Genomic DNA, 15772 nt, shown 5'->3' on the forward strand with positions numbered 1-15772 from the left:
CTGAATTCTTCTTCTGCGTACTTAATTTATGATTGTAAATAGGCTGAACTCAAATTGTTATTTTTAAACTTCAACTAAATTCTTTGTTCACTAGTTCGCTAATTGTAACCTCAGCTCTTCTCTTCCCTGCACCCCGCCCGCTTACCCTCACTAAAGATAAAAGAAGGTCAAATCTTTTTTTAAAGTATATTTTCTGCAGAAACAATTTTGACCGGAACTCTCCGCACTACTTGCTAGTTATACGCTTTTTTATATTTAGATATTGTTTGAAGATTTTTTGAAATTCGTTTTTGCATCAATATCTAAATTTGCCAAGATCTTATTTTGCACCAATTTACGAGAAATTGAATCAAAAACGTATCATTCTTCAATGTTCAAGTTAAGTGCAGAACATTTGAGGGGTAGTGCAGCATTCTCTACAGCATGTTGTTTACGTTTTTGAATTCTCGGTCCTGCCTCGTGTACCATTTTGGCCTCCTGATGACCTCTTCAAGCCAACTGTCTGGTAGAAAACTGACCTGAAGTATGCGCTTGCCGCGAAGTATGCGTAGAAATTCATCGAATTGTTGATCACAACAGGTATCTTCTGAAAATGGAAAGGCGTTACAATTTGAAGCTCGATCTTGCTTGTACAACAACTCTCGTTCATCGCGCTTATTGTTCCCACCATGAACAAAAGAATACTCTGCTTTCGGTTGTTAATTTTGCAATTTTTTTGCTCGCAAAATCAGGTACCACAAATGGTTTCGTCGTAGTGCCTTCCCGTGTGGCACACGATCATATAAGCAAAGATGACTGATTTCTGTACAAGTAGCAAAGCTGCTGGGACCGCAATTCTCTCAGCCAAAAAATATCGTATTAAGAAAGACAATGTGTTTGGTCTAAACTTATCCTTTTTCTCCTTACAATTTATTTTGAAAAATGACTCTGATCAGATGATTTTGTGCGAATTCATCCCTATTACTATTTTGAGTGTATTGCTAATAAGCTTAGACGAAATCATCTGTCATTTTGAAACCTAAGGCGTTTACTTTCTTGCAATAATAACGGTTTTCGGAAGTTCTGTGCGTCTCGTACTCTGGTTATTGTTGGTGTTGTCCTTAACAAGATTCAAAAATATTCTTTTTCAAATTTATGAAAATAAGTTTGATCTATAATTTTCGCGGGTTGACCCTCATACACCAAAAATGCTGATCATACAATTTCATAAACTAAGTCTATGGAAAAACCTTAATCATACAAACTTCGGTCAAATTTTACAATCGGGGGGAGCAGTGGTGAAGTGGTTAACGTCTCCGCCTCTCAACCGAAAGGTCGGATGTTCGAGGCCCACCATGATCCGTGCTCGTTGCTTGAGGGTAAGGCAACATTACCCAGCCCAGAAAAATAACCAAAAAAATTGCATGTAGTTCTTAAGCAGGGGCACAACAGCGGTTCGCCGTGATGAGCTGTACAGCTCGTATGTTGGTCCTATCCCTCGTGGATAAATGATCTTAAATAGGTGGTAATTTTTAGTATAGTGCATGAATTAAATTTCACAACTATAAGGCATAATATAGTCATTTCATTTATTATACATGCTGCTAAGATAGTTTTTGTAAATATAATACTCTGCCAGATAAAATGTTATTCAAAAACTCAAATTTTACACTTCTTTTGCCAAAAATTTGGCTTTTGAAATAAATTTTAAATACTGCGAAGTATAAAAAAAGCGATCCACGTAATTACCACCTATTGTAATATATCAACCAAATTTCATACATTTTGCAAAAACGGTGCCATCAAAATTTTGAAGAACTTTTTTCTTGTTTTGGAATAAAATTCGGTGTATCGTACTAAAAAAGAGACAAAAATTTTTTCTGTCAAAAAATAATGCTAATCAAACAATTTCCATATATGGAAATTGTAGGACTAGCATTTTTTTTTGATTGTGACAACAAAACATTTTCCAAGTAATTTAAAATCTACTCAAAATTTTTTTTAACCGCAAATCGAATTTTGTAGTACTCGAACAAACACTCATTTTTCAAAAAAATTTTGCATGCCAAATTTTATTTTTTGTTTGCATAACGTAGTCCTGTTAGTCCTGGATACACCAATATTGGAATTTTTTCCTTTTCGCTGATTAACTTTTTTTTTCAAAAACACTAAAACCCTTTTTTCGTCTGGCATGTCTATGTATACCATGCCTCGATCGATGTCTGATAATTAAAAAATCAAATTTTAAGAGTAATCATCGTTGAAAAAGTTTGTCAAAATCTAAAAATTTGTCACTTTCGTTATAATGTTTGGGTAAGACAGAATTAGGACATTTCAGGCTGTTTCCAAAGCATTTTTAATGGGAGACGTTCAAATCTTTGCATAATCTACTTTGAGTAACCAAGGTTTTTGTCACTTGTGTTCGGTTACGAATACCACTAAAAGATTTTAAAAGTTTAGATGTAAAAATCTTTTTTTATTATTTTATGGAAAAATGCTATTCATACAACTTCCATATACAAAAAAAGCACTAATCATATACCTTTCCTGCCATTGTTTTTGTACTTGTGGAATTGCAGGAAAAAGGTATGACTAGCTTTTTTCCGTATATAAAATTGGTATGACTAGCATTTTTGGTCAACCCGGGTCATCTAATTGCCGTCATATATTAGCATAAATCGTGCATTTGCATTCAAAACAAAAGAAATGCAATTTTATTAACATAACAAATTTTTTTTAAAGCTTAAGATAAATTGGTGAACGAGATTTTTAATAGTATCAAAAAATCACATCAAAAACTTTCACCCGAATGAACCTTCATACACAGAAATCATTAATCATGCAATTCAAAACTGGACACATAAAAGTTTCGTTGTTAAAATTTTTCAAACGCCCCAAAAAGTTTTAATCGCAGTTTTGGTCCAAAATTGAATTCTGAGCTCAAACAATTTTCATTTAAGGTTTTTGTCTTTAAAGTACACCCAGTTGCTCAAAACTTTCAAAAAGTAGTCATTTGCCCAGGATTGCTTTTACTTTTGCGAAATCTGATTTTTTATATTTGAATGGGTACCAAATCATGGCTAGTTAAGGAGACAATTTGAGAAACCTTCGAAGTTAAGACTTAGGATGGAATTTCAAGAGAACAAATTTACGTCATCTGCTGAAGCGTAATAAATTATTCAGAATTGATTGTATTTTTATTGCTGTCTCTTTTTTATCAATTGAGTTTAACCAACTGTCACAAGGTGTCAACTATGGCAAATTATCATGATGTTAATAAATCCTATTTATAGAGAAAGGCGTTGCTAGATATGTCGAAGGTGTTTTGGTTAAAAAATTGGAACGAGCGAACGAAAAGGTATTTTTATCCTTACTGAGTCATCTTGTTTTTATGTTATTTTTTTCCCACTGATAAAATTTATAATTGATACCTAAATTATAAGTAAATTGTCTCCTTCGTCGATCTCAAAACAATTTTCCTTACAAATGTCCTGCCTTGAACCGATCCACATTAGTCATGTTTGGATTGGAAGTTTGAAAAGATTAACCTGAACAATTAAATAAATTTTTCGATAACTGAAGAGCCAATCGTTCGGCTGACTTCTTTGTTTGGGAGAGCCTAGTGAAATAAAAACAAGGCTACAGAGGAGCCAACTCCGCGGACCTTCAAAGGACCAATCTCATCCTCAGCCAATGTGGAGTGCATGCAATCATGATGACGAGGAGTTTAGTTTCGCCGAATAATCTCAGCTAGATTATGTTCAATGAGATCTACACTGTAGTACGAAACTATTTCAGACCAAGAAAACATGTGGTCGTTGCTGAATGAACCAATTTCCTATCAACACGTCAGACTCAAGGTGAGTCTGACGACGATTTGTAGGGAGAGCAGTAGATGTTGGAGATGAAGTGGGGCGGGGGGGGGGGGGGTGGGTATGCTGGGAGACTTCCATGTTTTAAGATGGGGAATAGAACATCAGGTCTTCCAGCTATGTATTAACAATGGGTATAGAGTTGACAATGTATTAGGATAGGTAATAGGATTGGCAAGGTTTCATGGTTTATGTAAAGCTAAGAGAATTGTAAGCAAAAGGATGTTTTTTTTTTGTTATTCTCTAGTTTTTTGAATAAAAGCTTAGGCCGTGTTATCTAATTGGTGTCATACGTTTAGATTGTGGTTTGATGGCCTTTTAATTAGTTTTTGTGGTTCATAGTAAGTCAGTGGTAGGAGTTTTTCTTATATTTTCTTATCAATAAACTGAGATTTTCTTATCAATAAAACTGGAAGTTTTTCTAAAAATCTTCAAAAAACGGTCAAATTTGATATAATTTGACCTATTAACTATTTTTTTTAATTCATTTTCATTTTTGGAAACAGTGCTTCATCTACCTGAAACAATGCTTAAACTTATTGAAACTTTAAATAATTAAGTTTTTGAGAAAAAAAAGATAAAATTCAAAGAAAATATTTAAATCACTGCGTCGTATTTTAAGTTTACCGCATTTTTATATTAAAAAACCAACAGAATACTGCATTGTGCATGAGTTTTATTCATGGCATCTTTTATAGTTTTTTTTTACATTGCATCAGTTCTTATAAATTTAATGGTTCTGTATTTATTCTATCATCTTGAAATAAGTCCTTTTTTTGTCTGCTCATTTGTAGCAACCATATGATTTACAGTTTTGAATCCTCTGTTTGTAGATATGAGGTTGATTGCTCCAACTAATCTCCTGCACTTTGCCAGGAACTGTCTCCAGAATCTTCTAGAACCCGTTAGTTTAATCCTTTGCTGGTAATTTTGAACTTATCGGACTTGTTGTCATAACAGCAATAAGTTTTGCTACAAGTCTTAGAATTTCTGTACATATAAAAACCTCTTTGAAAAATCCCGGCTCCCGTTTGTCATGCTTTTGATGGGTAATGGGACACGTTCCAGCGAAAAAGTTAGTGTTTGCATTTGCCTTGGAAGAGTCTCTGCAGTCATTTTCCCTTATTTTTCACAAATGGCTCTTTTGACTGGTTGGATACAGTCGTATAGATTTTCTTCAGCAAGTCGTAAATGAAAAGTGTCTGTCTATCTCCAATTGTTCAAATTTATTTACATCACAGAACTAGTCATGGAGTTGTAATTCAGCTCCAACATTCTCAGTTTTGCATATTGCAGTATGAAAAATACAACAATGATGGATTTTCTGTGTTCAATAGTTGATTTCAAAAATTCCACCTCAAAATAAGTATTTATCAACTGTACTCAGTCTTTTGAATAAGGGTTACTTGATTGCCCGATCAGATATATCGTGATTGTATGCTTGGATCTATCCATTATCTGATATCCATAAGTGGAATCGCCTAAAAGTTTCATTGTTTCTTCTACAACTATTGATAGAGGGTTTTTGGCTCCTTCTCTTCTAGCATCAACCACTGATTGAACGAAGTTTTTTTTCTAGGAGTATACTGAACAAAACGGTTAATTTTGGTGCACTGCATGCCAAAATTCAAAAAAAAATCTATCAGAGGAGTCTCACTTGTTCCTTTTTCTAGCTTTAAACTACACGTCAACACTCTCTGAGGACGTTTTAACTTCGTTCAAAGTTGCATAAATTTTCATGCAGTCTCCAAAATCGTTTCTCCCAACTTCAGTGGTTTTGAAAGTTGGAGGAAAGTTTGCAAGTTTTGGTTTTGATTCGTCTGGAACAACTAAACCACACTGAACGTAGCCAAAAAGGGATCCGTATTGGATTTTTTCTAGAAGAAAGTCTGTAGAAAGAAGAGATATTTTCTACGCAAAATGGGTTCTGATATGATTTTTGATCTTGTCATCGGTTTTGAAGTTTTCCCACAACTCAAACTCCCACATTTCTTCGACTTTGTATCTTTTCTCTTTTATGTATTCCCGTCTCATATAATCTATCACTCTCTTTTATTACCTCGTTCAATATCTTGATCTGGTTAAAAGGGCGAGCTTCTTGACTGGAACAGATATGCTAGAAAAATTCCATTGCTTCGTACACTGTTTTAGAAAGATCACAATAACCGTCCACATTGAAACAGTCAATTTTTTTATGTTTTTGAGAGAAGAAAAGCATTCAATTGTGCTTTCTGGTTTTTGTTTTTTTAGAAAGACATGACCATAATCTCAAAAAGCGAGATTGGTTATGTCTATCCTTAAGGTTCTGCATATCGGTGTCAAACTCTAATCTGCTGTACAACCCTGTTGGCGTATAATGACACATTGAAACATTTACATTTACTTGATGAATTTTTTTTGATAAATGTCTAATCAACTACAGCTTTTGGGTTGAAGAAAAAGCACTTGACTGAATACTTTCTAACAAAAAGTATTGTCGGATGGTTCCAAGAAAACTACAAAACACTGATTCTATGCAATTTATTCAGCAGTTCTTTTTTTGAAATTCTACCAGAGAAACTTGAATAAAACTCATGATTTGCATGTTTTGAATTTAATTTTATGTGAAAGTGTGGTTTCTTATTTGTAAGTCTGAATTATTGCAGTACATTTACTTTACAATGCAGCAATTTGTACACTTTTTGTGTGATCTAATTTTTTTCTCAAAAAAACTTTTTTTTTGAAGTTTCGTTTAGTTTCAGCCTGCAAGTAGATATAGCACTGTTTTAAAGAGTAAGATGATCCAATAAAAGATTAAATAGACCAATTCATATCAAATCATACCGCGTTATCAAGATTTTTAGAAAAATTTTCAATTCCTACCAAAAAACCTTTACCATTGCCTCTTACTATTTACCATAAACCAGAAAACTAAGTACAAGACCGTCATTCCGCAATCTACACGAATTACACCAAAAAAATTTTTTCAATTAGATAACAAGACCCAAGGTTTTTTCCAAAAAAAACTAGAGAAAAACCAAAAAAAAACATGCTTTTACTTACAATTCTCTTACCATTACACAAACCATGAAACCTTACCAATCCTACCCTCTTACATTGTAGACTCTATACCCAATATTAATACATAGCTGAGAGACCTGATGTTCTATTTCCTATCTCAAAATGTTAGGGTCTCCCATCACCCCATCCCTCTCTTCAGCTTTAACATCTACTACAAGAGAGACTCCGTGATAGTGGCGAAATGATACGAACAGCAATGATATCTCGGGACTAAGAAGAGCAGAGTCTAAACTCAAGTTGCTTGAGGCAAATAGAGTAAAAACTGGCATAAATTTAACTGATAAGCAAACTTTCTTACAGTTTAGCGATCAAGCCCAGCATTTTGCTTTGACATCTAAAGTCTATAATCTAGAAAAAGTTGCATACAATTCTATGTCATTCTTTAGAAAACAGGATACAATAATAAAGGTTACAAGGAAAATTTTCGGAAACCCAAACTGCATGGGAAAACAACACAGAGATGGCTCGTGTTTTTTAACGGATAAGAATTGTAACTCATGCGGTAAGATAGAACACTTTGCAACAAATTGTCGAAGTAAAATCAGCAACATCAACACCCGTAAAAGTAGATTTCTTAAATGAATAAACCATTATGTTGTTGGGGATTAGTTCTCAGAGGGAGATTAGAAAACTCAAATAACGGCACTTAAATAAGAAGTTTTTTGCATCAAGTTTCATCGGCATGGCCGCCGTAAGGTAAAGTGTCGCCCTTGTTGGCATTTCGAAGAAAATGCAATTGAACACAGGTGCTGGTACAAAAATGCCATTGTCGAGCATCTTAAAGAACCTTCGAGCACCTACTCTAGATGGAACTGCTCGAGCTCTAAAAGCATACGTTGGACACAAAATTTGTTCTAAAGTAATAAAGCAATAAGTGACCTGACATGGAATGGTCAAACCGAGTCAAGGCTTCCCCTAGCAAGGGTGAGATCGAAAAAAGAATGCGGAATCCATGGACCTAACCTCTTACCACCCTATCAATTGATACATGGGCTTCAGAAAAATGTTTAGAAAATTTGCCCCTTAAAGGTTTACGAGCAAATCGAACTTGATGATGAAGTGAATTAAGTGGGCTCAGTTAAGACCCAACAGGTTCAAGCTGTGTCGACTATCTCAAAGGTTGGAGAACTCTTCCTCAATCTTTCAAAACTGCTTCGAAGTTTTTTCCATGCACGTACTTCTGGCCACTTAGAAACTGTTTCCCAGCAATAGTTTTTTTGACAGATCTCGCATCGTGAGACAAATCGTTCTACGCGCATATCAGGCCACCAAACATACATTCTCAGAGTCAATAGGGCTGATCTTTTTGCAATGCGACCTGTGCGTCTACGGTACATCATGCGAGCACTATAAAAAGCGTATAACGGCAGACAATGAATCACTCAGAGAAAAAATTCGTCATCAAGGAGACTGATTCTACTCGAATTCACTCAAAAATGTTTTGTTTTTAGACTATACAGTTTCAGTTGATTAGAATCAAGCTTAATGATAGACTTGCTGAGAAGACTCGGAGGAGTAACAAGATACCCGCAGTCCACAAAACTTTTCAATCACTACCACTTTTGCGGGCTGGCAAATTTCTGAAGGAATAATTCCGAAGTTTGCGACCAAGATGCTCCCATTAAAAGAATTGCGTGGTCAAGACTTCGAATGAACAGACAAAGACAACAAATGTTCTTTCAGAGTAACAACTAAGAGCTTTGCTCAAAACCAGTCGGGTGGTTTGCACGCGTAGGCGGGTTTCTTGCACAATAAGGAGATCCAGTGATCTATGTTGCAGGAAAGCTATTATGAGCTGAGCGCAACTACTCGAACGTAAATTGAGAAGTTTTGGCAGTCGTCTTTTTGGTGGCAAGACTGAAATATTTCTTTGATGGGCGCAAACTTGCTCCCTGGAACTCCGCACCAATCGCAGACCACTGCAGTAAATAATTTTGCCAGAAGATGGGATACCAAAAACAGCGGCAGCTAGACAAACCAGATGAACTATTGCGCTCATGGGACTCAACTTCAAGTTGAAGTATGTATCAGGAGGGCAGATTCCATATGCCAATGCTTTGAGCAGACTACATTTTGACGACGAGACACAGAAGAAGAGAACATCTGTTTCCTTCAGAAAGACATCTTCTTTGCAGACACGCAGTCAACTAAGCTGAATTTCATCGAAAACGATCTCAATTGAATCAATTTTTTGAAAACCTCTCCAAACGCATGCTAAACGGTGATTGGAGACAATGCTCAAAAACTGAATCACTTTTCAGAAGCAAGCCAAAACAATGAAAACACGAGAAGGCATCATCTACCGAGGTGTTGTTCTTTCATGTTGCCGAGCACCAGAAGACAAGTTATGGACGCTGCCCACAAGACGCATCCAGGTAGACAAGCAGCAGTAGCGACTCTGAGAATGTATGTTTGGTGGCCTGATATGCGCGTAGAACGATTTGTCTCACGATGCGAGATCTGTCAAAAAAACTATTGCTGGGATAATAATTGACTTTCGATTGTTTTTGTTTTCGGTCTTTCGCCCATGAGTCCTTCGCCCATTCGGTATTTCGCTCATGAGAATAACCCCCTAAATCATCTTTAACATCACATCAATCTCAATAAAATCTTAATAAAAAATTTTTGCCTTGCTCCTACCCACAACATTAGTAATTACACAAAATTCGAAATCTTCCAAACAAAATTACTACAAACCTGAATAAACTATCTGATAAAAATTTTTAACCACACAAAAACTTACAAAAACAAAAAGTAGAAATTGCATACCTACCATATATCCTAATATTTCCCCCTAGTTGAAATTGTTGCTAAATTTTCAAACTTGAAGAAGTTAGTAATCCAGTTGTATTCATTAAAACAACTAAAATTTACCCTTGTGTAATTGATCATATACGCCAGGTCAGGGTTCGAATCCCGGATATCGACACCGTGCTTGACCATGATGCCAGTGGCCAAAACACAGATCAAGAAAGAAACCGACACCACAATTAGACATATAGTCACTTCTCTGTCGTTTCTGGAGACACTTGCAGTATTTTTCTTCAGTTTGTAGAGGGTGAGAATGTTGACTACTATAAGTGCGATTCCCGGAACTGTTGCACTGGACATCGCGATGAAGTCGTTATAGGTTTGCAGCTGCTCTGCAGTTAGAATCGACCAGGGATTGTCAACGACGATGAAGCAGAAGTCATCGCCCTAATCATGCATCAAAAAATTGATTGGTTTGAAAAAAAATCGAGTATCGATTTTTAACCACTTAATTCCTCTAGTATATTTTTACACTTTCTAAAATCTAGATGAGAGTTTTACTCTCTATTGAACTCTTACGTCTGTTAGAAAAAAAATTTTAGAAATTTTAAGATTTCATCTTCAAAATTCAATTCCAATTTGAAAACAATTAGAAATCTCTAATCATAGTGGAACGCAAAACAGCTTTCAAAAAGTCACACCTTTTTGAAAAGTTCCTGAGCTTACATCGTTTTTTTTCAGGCATGATTCTCACCTGAACGTCAAACGTGAAGAAAACGGGCAGACATATCAGTGCCCACAAGAGCCATACTAAGAGGGAGGTCACAGTTGCTCTGACTGGAGTTGAGTTCTGGCTGTAGTAGATTGGCTTCCAAACTGCGATCAGACGGTCTACTGCCGTTGCAACGAGCACATAGGCCGCTAGAAACAGTGTTTTGAAAATTTGGACACCACCCGATCCCCCTGAGGTGCGGATCATATGTTAGGTCCGCACCTGGTTTTGAGTCCGACCTCAAATTTTGCTTATGGATGATATTGCAAAAAGTTCACCGGAACATGTTTAAGAGAACAAACTTGATTTACGTGAACATTCGAATATTGGTTTCGCAGCTACTAAATTTTTTGACAAATGGTTATGTGTTAGATTCAAAAAATTATGAATGTCACCACCTTTTTTTGACCATGATATAACCTTATACAATTGCCTAATTCAACACCTGTTTAAAGAATGCCTAATTCAACACCTGTTTAAAGAAAGCAAAATTGTGAATGGTAAATCAAATTTTGTTATAGAAACGGTTTTTAAAGAACTATATTCTTTTTTCAAATTAAAAAAGAAACAAAAAAATCTGGACCAGAAACTAAGGCCTGAAAATACTAACATGCAACAGTTGAGAAGTATGTAAACCAGCCCATATATCGACACAACAAAGTGTGATGCACGAACAAATCCAGTCCGAGCATTGGGAACAGCGATTCAAGGATTCCGTCCTGAAATCCTGCAAGTGTATCGCCCACTGCCAGACACTTTATAAAGTTTTGTCCAGACGATTTCTGGGCAAAATTGGATGCAGTCAAATACGCGAAGACGTTTCCAATCAGCCCGAGTATCGCTGTCCCCGCGAGAAGAGATTGGAAAATACGAATGTATGTCTCGTATGCGTTTTCCCCTTCAGTTGCGACAGAATCGGTTGTAGTGTTGAAAATGGCTTCCATTACTCTAATGATGGATCTATGCTGAGCTAAAAAATATTTTTTAAAACAGAGGTGTCATCTACAAAGCTTCAAAATATCTTTAAAGCAAAAAACCTTTCAACCCAAATAAATGTCAACAATTTTACAAACTGCAATCGCGGTTTTTCACAAAAGACTGTTCTTTTTGATAAAGTTCTAGCTAATTAGGAAGGATAGAATCTCGAAGTGGTGATATACTAGATGAGTATTATTCTTAGAACAAAATATAAACAAAAAATTTGATATGAAACTAAATACTTTGATGCCGATGACGAGTAAAAGTTATTGATAAAATAGTATTCTAGCTAATCATGCTACGTATTTAATACCAAAATGGTGAGAACTTTCTTTGTCAAAGATCAAACAGACTTAATATAATAAAATATTTTCATAAAATTGAACAAAATTTAGCAACTGGTGATACCAAGAAAGATGAAGATTTTAATCAAAAGCTTGACTGAAGCTGATAAATCAAAGATTTTCAGGAGCTCACTCATCTGCTCCTTACGTTAGAAAAAAAAGGTTTTTAATTAGTCTATAATCAAAATCAAAGTGAACGAACAGAACAAGATAAAACGCTAGAGCTATATTTTGTTTTCCCTAGTTTTTTCAAAAAAAGAGCTGGTTGCTGAACAAACCAAGGGCGGAGTCTAGATTGGGAAACTTTATTAAAATTGAGCCTAAAATAATTCTTAAAGATAAACCGGTTTTTGTTCAAGTAGTTCAGATGATATCAAAACAATTCAGCATTTCGAAAAATAATCACGAAAAATTTCTCAATGATAAGTTTGATTATAAAAAAGATTAATTCTTCATAGACACCGTTTCTTGCATCTGGGGGTTTAATTTAAATAATATGAATAAAAAAAACAGCGTAATTAAAATAATTATACTCATATTTTGGCTCTAAACTTAATGGTATAGCAGTCGAGGAAGAGAAATAGAGAGAAATAAAGAAAAAAGAAAAAGAAAAAGAGCGATAGCGAGAGAGAAAGGGGAGCGAGAGAAATTTGGAGGAAGTTAGGGACACACTCAGGCACGTGTACAGGTACTTAACAAACACACACACAAACTGAGAGGGAAAGCGATAGAAAAAAAACAATTTTTTATACTCTTTGCTCTAAGTTGATCAGAAGAAAATCTTCAACCTAGAAAAACATTTGAAATTTTTTTGTTTTATGAGCAAGATTGTCTAAAGTGTTACTTGCTTTGCCATAAAATATAGCATGAAAAGCTCACATTACAAATCTTCAATACCTTACAACTAAAACTAAAACTCAAAAACTCAAAAACGCAAATATATTTGAAGTCATCCGACAAATTATAGGAGTTTCGATAGCTTTTTAATAATTATTTAAATCAGCCTTATTTTATCGGAATATTAAACCTATTGTTCTTGTCAGAAAACTTGAGTATGTTTAAATGAAATAGCATCTAGAACAAAAGTACATTGCAGGTTTCAATATACGGTCAACGAATTAAACTCTATTTCAAAGTCTTTTTTCTCAAATTGGGTTGAATTTGAACAAAAAAAAACGATGATAGCGAAATTTGCTAAAATGTTTGCTAACAAATACTAATGCCCAACTTATGGTGACATATTTGGACCCAATTTTTTGTTCAAGAATTGCGCTTTTCTTGCTCAGTTTTGCTAATCAAAAATACTTAAAAACTGCCAGGTCAGTTCTTCGAAAAAAAAATGTCTGAAAATTATTAAAACGTTTGTTTTCTGCATCTTGTTATCATCTAATTTTTTTTCAAACACAACCGCATAATTTTGCATAATCTTGAAAATAATCCTGGGTCCCAGTTTTTCAGTTAACAATGCATTTTTTTCAAATTTTGTCTGAATTCAACCCATTTGAAAACATAAATTCAAAGGCTTAGTTTTTTAACCGTTTTGTTTGTTAATTTCAACACAACTCTGTAGTTTTTTTACATAAAATTTTTGGTTAAGTTTTGAACAAAAGCCTAGTAATTGTTTTGTTAACATTTTGTTATTATACGCAGAACTTGGCATTTTATAAAAACCCTTAGAAACACGAAACACTAAAAACTGAAAAACTCTGCAAAAGGTTAAAACACAATCTATTTTTCGACTTACCAGATTGTTGAAAGTTCTGTGGAGTGTCACATTTCTATGAACAGTTTTTTTTTGCCAGGAAACGAAACTCGATTTTGCGCTTTTTTGACATTTAGCTGAACACTGATGACAATTAAGGAGAATTAACTACAAGCTTAAGCTAAATCAACTATTGAAATTGGTGTGTTAGTATCAAAATGGAGACTTGTATGTTCCGGTGTTATATTTTTTTTCCTCAAATTATTTAGAATTCAAATTATATAAATCAAAAAAACTTCTTTGGAAAAAACAAAATGTCATCCAGAGCAAAAATCAACTACACAAGGCAACAGGGGCGGATTTAGGGAAGGGGGGAAGTCCCCCTTCAGGGATTCGACCTACTGCCGAACCAAAGGGTCCCCTTTGTACTATTTTGAGATATCCATTTCTAGTAACGGACACTTCGGCGCCAATATATACTAACGACGCGTTTTTTTTGGTCAAAATTTTCCAAAAAGTGCCTAAAAACGCTCTTCGGCCTGTTTTTTCAAAATTTTGCCTGCGGCGGAGACATTTTGACCAAAACAGGGTCTTTTTAGTGCTTTAGAAGAGCTCGGAAAATTAGTTTGGTCGACCTAAAAAAGGTCGACAAAAAATTCGAAATTTTTTGAAAATCTGCCCCCCCCCCTCAAGAAAATCCTAGATTTGTCACTGCAAGGCAAGAAAGTTCAATTGAATCTACCGTACTGATTAAAATATCTGAACGCAATAGAGAAAACCGGGAACTTTAAAAACTTTTCTCAATTTGGCTTGTTTTTATATAAAAAAGGCTGGTCGCAAAAGTTGAAAAAAGTTGCTTAGTTTAATAATCTACAGTTTGAGCTGCTAAATTTGGACCCTTTTCTCGCTCTGGGTAGTTAATCAAAACCACGCAAAACCCATAGCGTCATTTCTTTTACATACTTAGTTTGAAAATGATCAACGCGATTTGACACGATTTTTTTTTATATCACCTATAGACGGTGGCTATATTACTCCGTCTAAAGTTGTTTGCAGATCCAAATTTATTTAAATCAAACTAATTATCTAGATCAAAAATAAAAAAAATCTTCTTTTTCTTCAAAACTCGTTTCTGCTGAACGTTTGATTTAAAATGTTTCTTTTTGTTTTAATTTTCTATCGATAAAAAGAATTGCGTTTAAAAAGAATTGACCTAATGTGACCGGTTAGCTTCAAAAATTCATACTCATTTTGAATTTATCTTTTTATAATTTAAATCGCTGCGAACTTTTGAAAATCTGGAAACAAAACTGCTCATATCAGTGCTAAATTTTGAATGTTACCACAGTTCTTATAAGCATTTTAAATCTACTAACACAATCTATTTGTCTCAATTAGCTTGTCTCAATTTAATTTGTTTTTCTATTCTGAGCCGCAATTTTTTCGCTGCATTTGCAACGCGCTTCAAATTCGAGCAAAAACGTTTGGAACTGAACAAGTAGGAGAATCGAAGCTTGGCACCACTTTCGATACCAGACGAGCATAAAAAATTATATAAGAAGAAAAAAATGTTAAGCATTGATGAACCAAAAAATTGGTATGTCTCGATAAAGGACAACGCTAAAGCTGGAGGTACGTGTTTGACGTTTTTGAGTTTTTTATACTGATGTGGGATAAGTTCGCCATTTGCAAAATTGGACTGTGCTCAACATGTTAGTTGTTTGGCTAGTAAAAAGTGAGAAGAGTTAGAAATTTTGAGATACTGGAGTTTTCCCAAAGTCATAAAATTTTTTAGAAAACAATCAGTAGTGGCCGCAACTACAAGAAAGTTGTATTGCAACTGGTTCACACAATTGAAACTTTCTTTTCAGATTTAGAAGAGAAGTTTTTAAGAAAATTCAAACAGTTTCTGAAAATCGGTCAAAAGTTGAAAAGTTGATTCATTGAAATCCCTAGTTTTATCTGCATAAAAATGTTGTTGCCACTTAAGCAGAGAAGACTCCCAAAATTTAGTTTCTAGATTGTACTTTTAACCTGAGATTTGGCAGGGAGTAGTTATCGAGAAAACTAAAAAAAGTTAACAAATCAAAAAAATGTACATTTCCGAGAATCATAGATTTTTCGATTAAAAAATTAATTTAAAAAATCAATAAATTGAATCAAAATGTAGATTCACGCAACTTACGATTGAACCCAAAAACTCAAATTTGAGAAAAAAACTTCTTGACAAGTAGGAAAAGTTTATAGAAATTCAATCAAAAATCAAAATTTTGACTTTTTCGAAGGCCATAACTTTTTGTGTCAAAAAAATTGG

The 15772-nt window shown here is 34.6% G+C and overlaps 1 protein-coding gene across 3 annotated transcripts; it reads right to left on the reverse strand.

The window, feature by feature from the left end:
• Positions 1-162: 162 nt before the first annotated feature.
• Positions 163-13575, reverse strand: LOC134840276 (cephalotocin receptor 1-like). Of its 3 annotated transcripts, none has more exons than XM_063856026.1 (5): positions 13501-13575; positions 11045-11404; positions 10417-10583; positions 9786-10109; positions 163-586 (listed from the first exon to the last, which is right to left on the reverse strand). In XM_063856026.1, exons 2-5 carry the CDS (start codon positions 11376-11378, stop codon positions 431-433), a joined length of 981 nt encoding a protein of 326 aa, XP_063712096.1. In that variant the 5' UTR covers positions 11379-11404; positions 13501-13575; the 3' UTR covers positions 163-430. The 3 variants fall into 3 exon arrangements, with proteins under 3 accessions (XP_063712096.1, XP_063712095.1, XP_063712097.1); XM_063856025.1 differs by lacking the exon at positions 13501-13575 and adding an exon at positions 11821-11896; XM_063856027.1 differs by lacking the exon at positions 13501-13575 and adding an exon at positions 11726-11820.
• Positions 13576-15772: the final 2197 nt, after the last annotated feature.

The sequence above is a fragment of the Symsagittifera roscoffensis genome, chromosome 2 (assembly GCF_963678635.1).
Source record: "Symsagittifera roscoffensis chromosome 2, txSymRosc1.1, whole genome shotgun sequence".
In the NCBI taxonomy this organism is placed as follows: Eukaryota; Metazoa; Xenacoelomorpha; order Acoela; family Convolutidae; genus Symsagittifera; species Symsagittifera roscoffensis.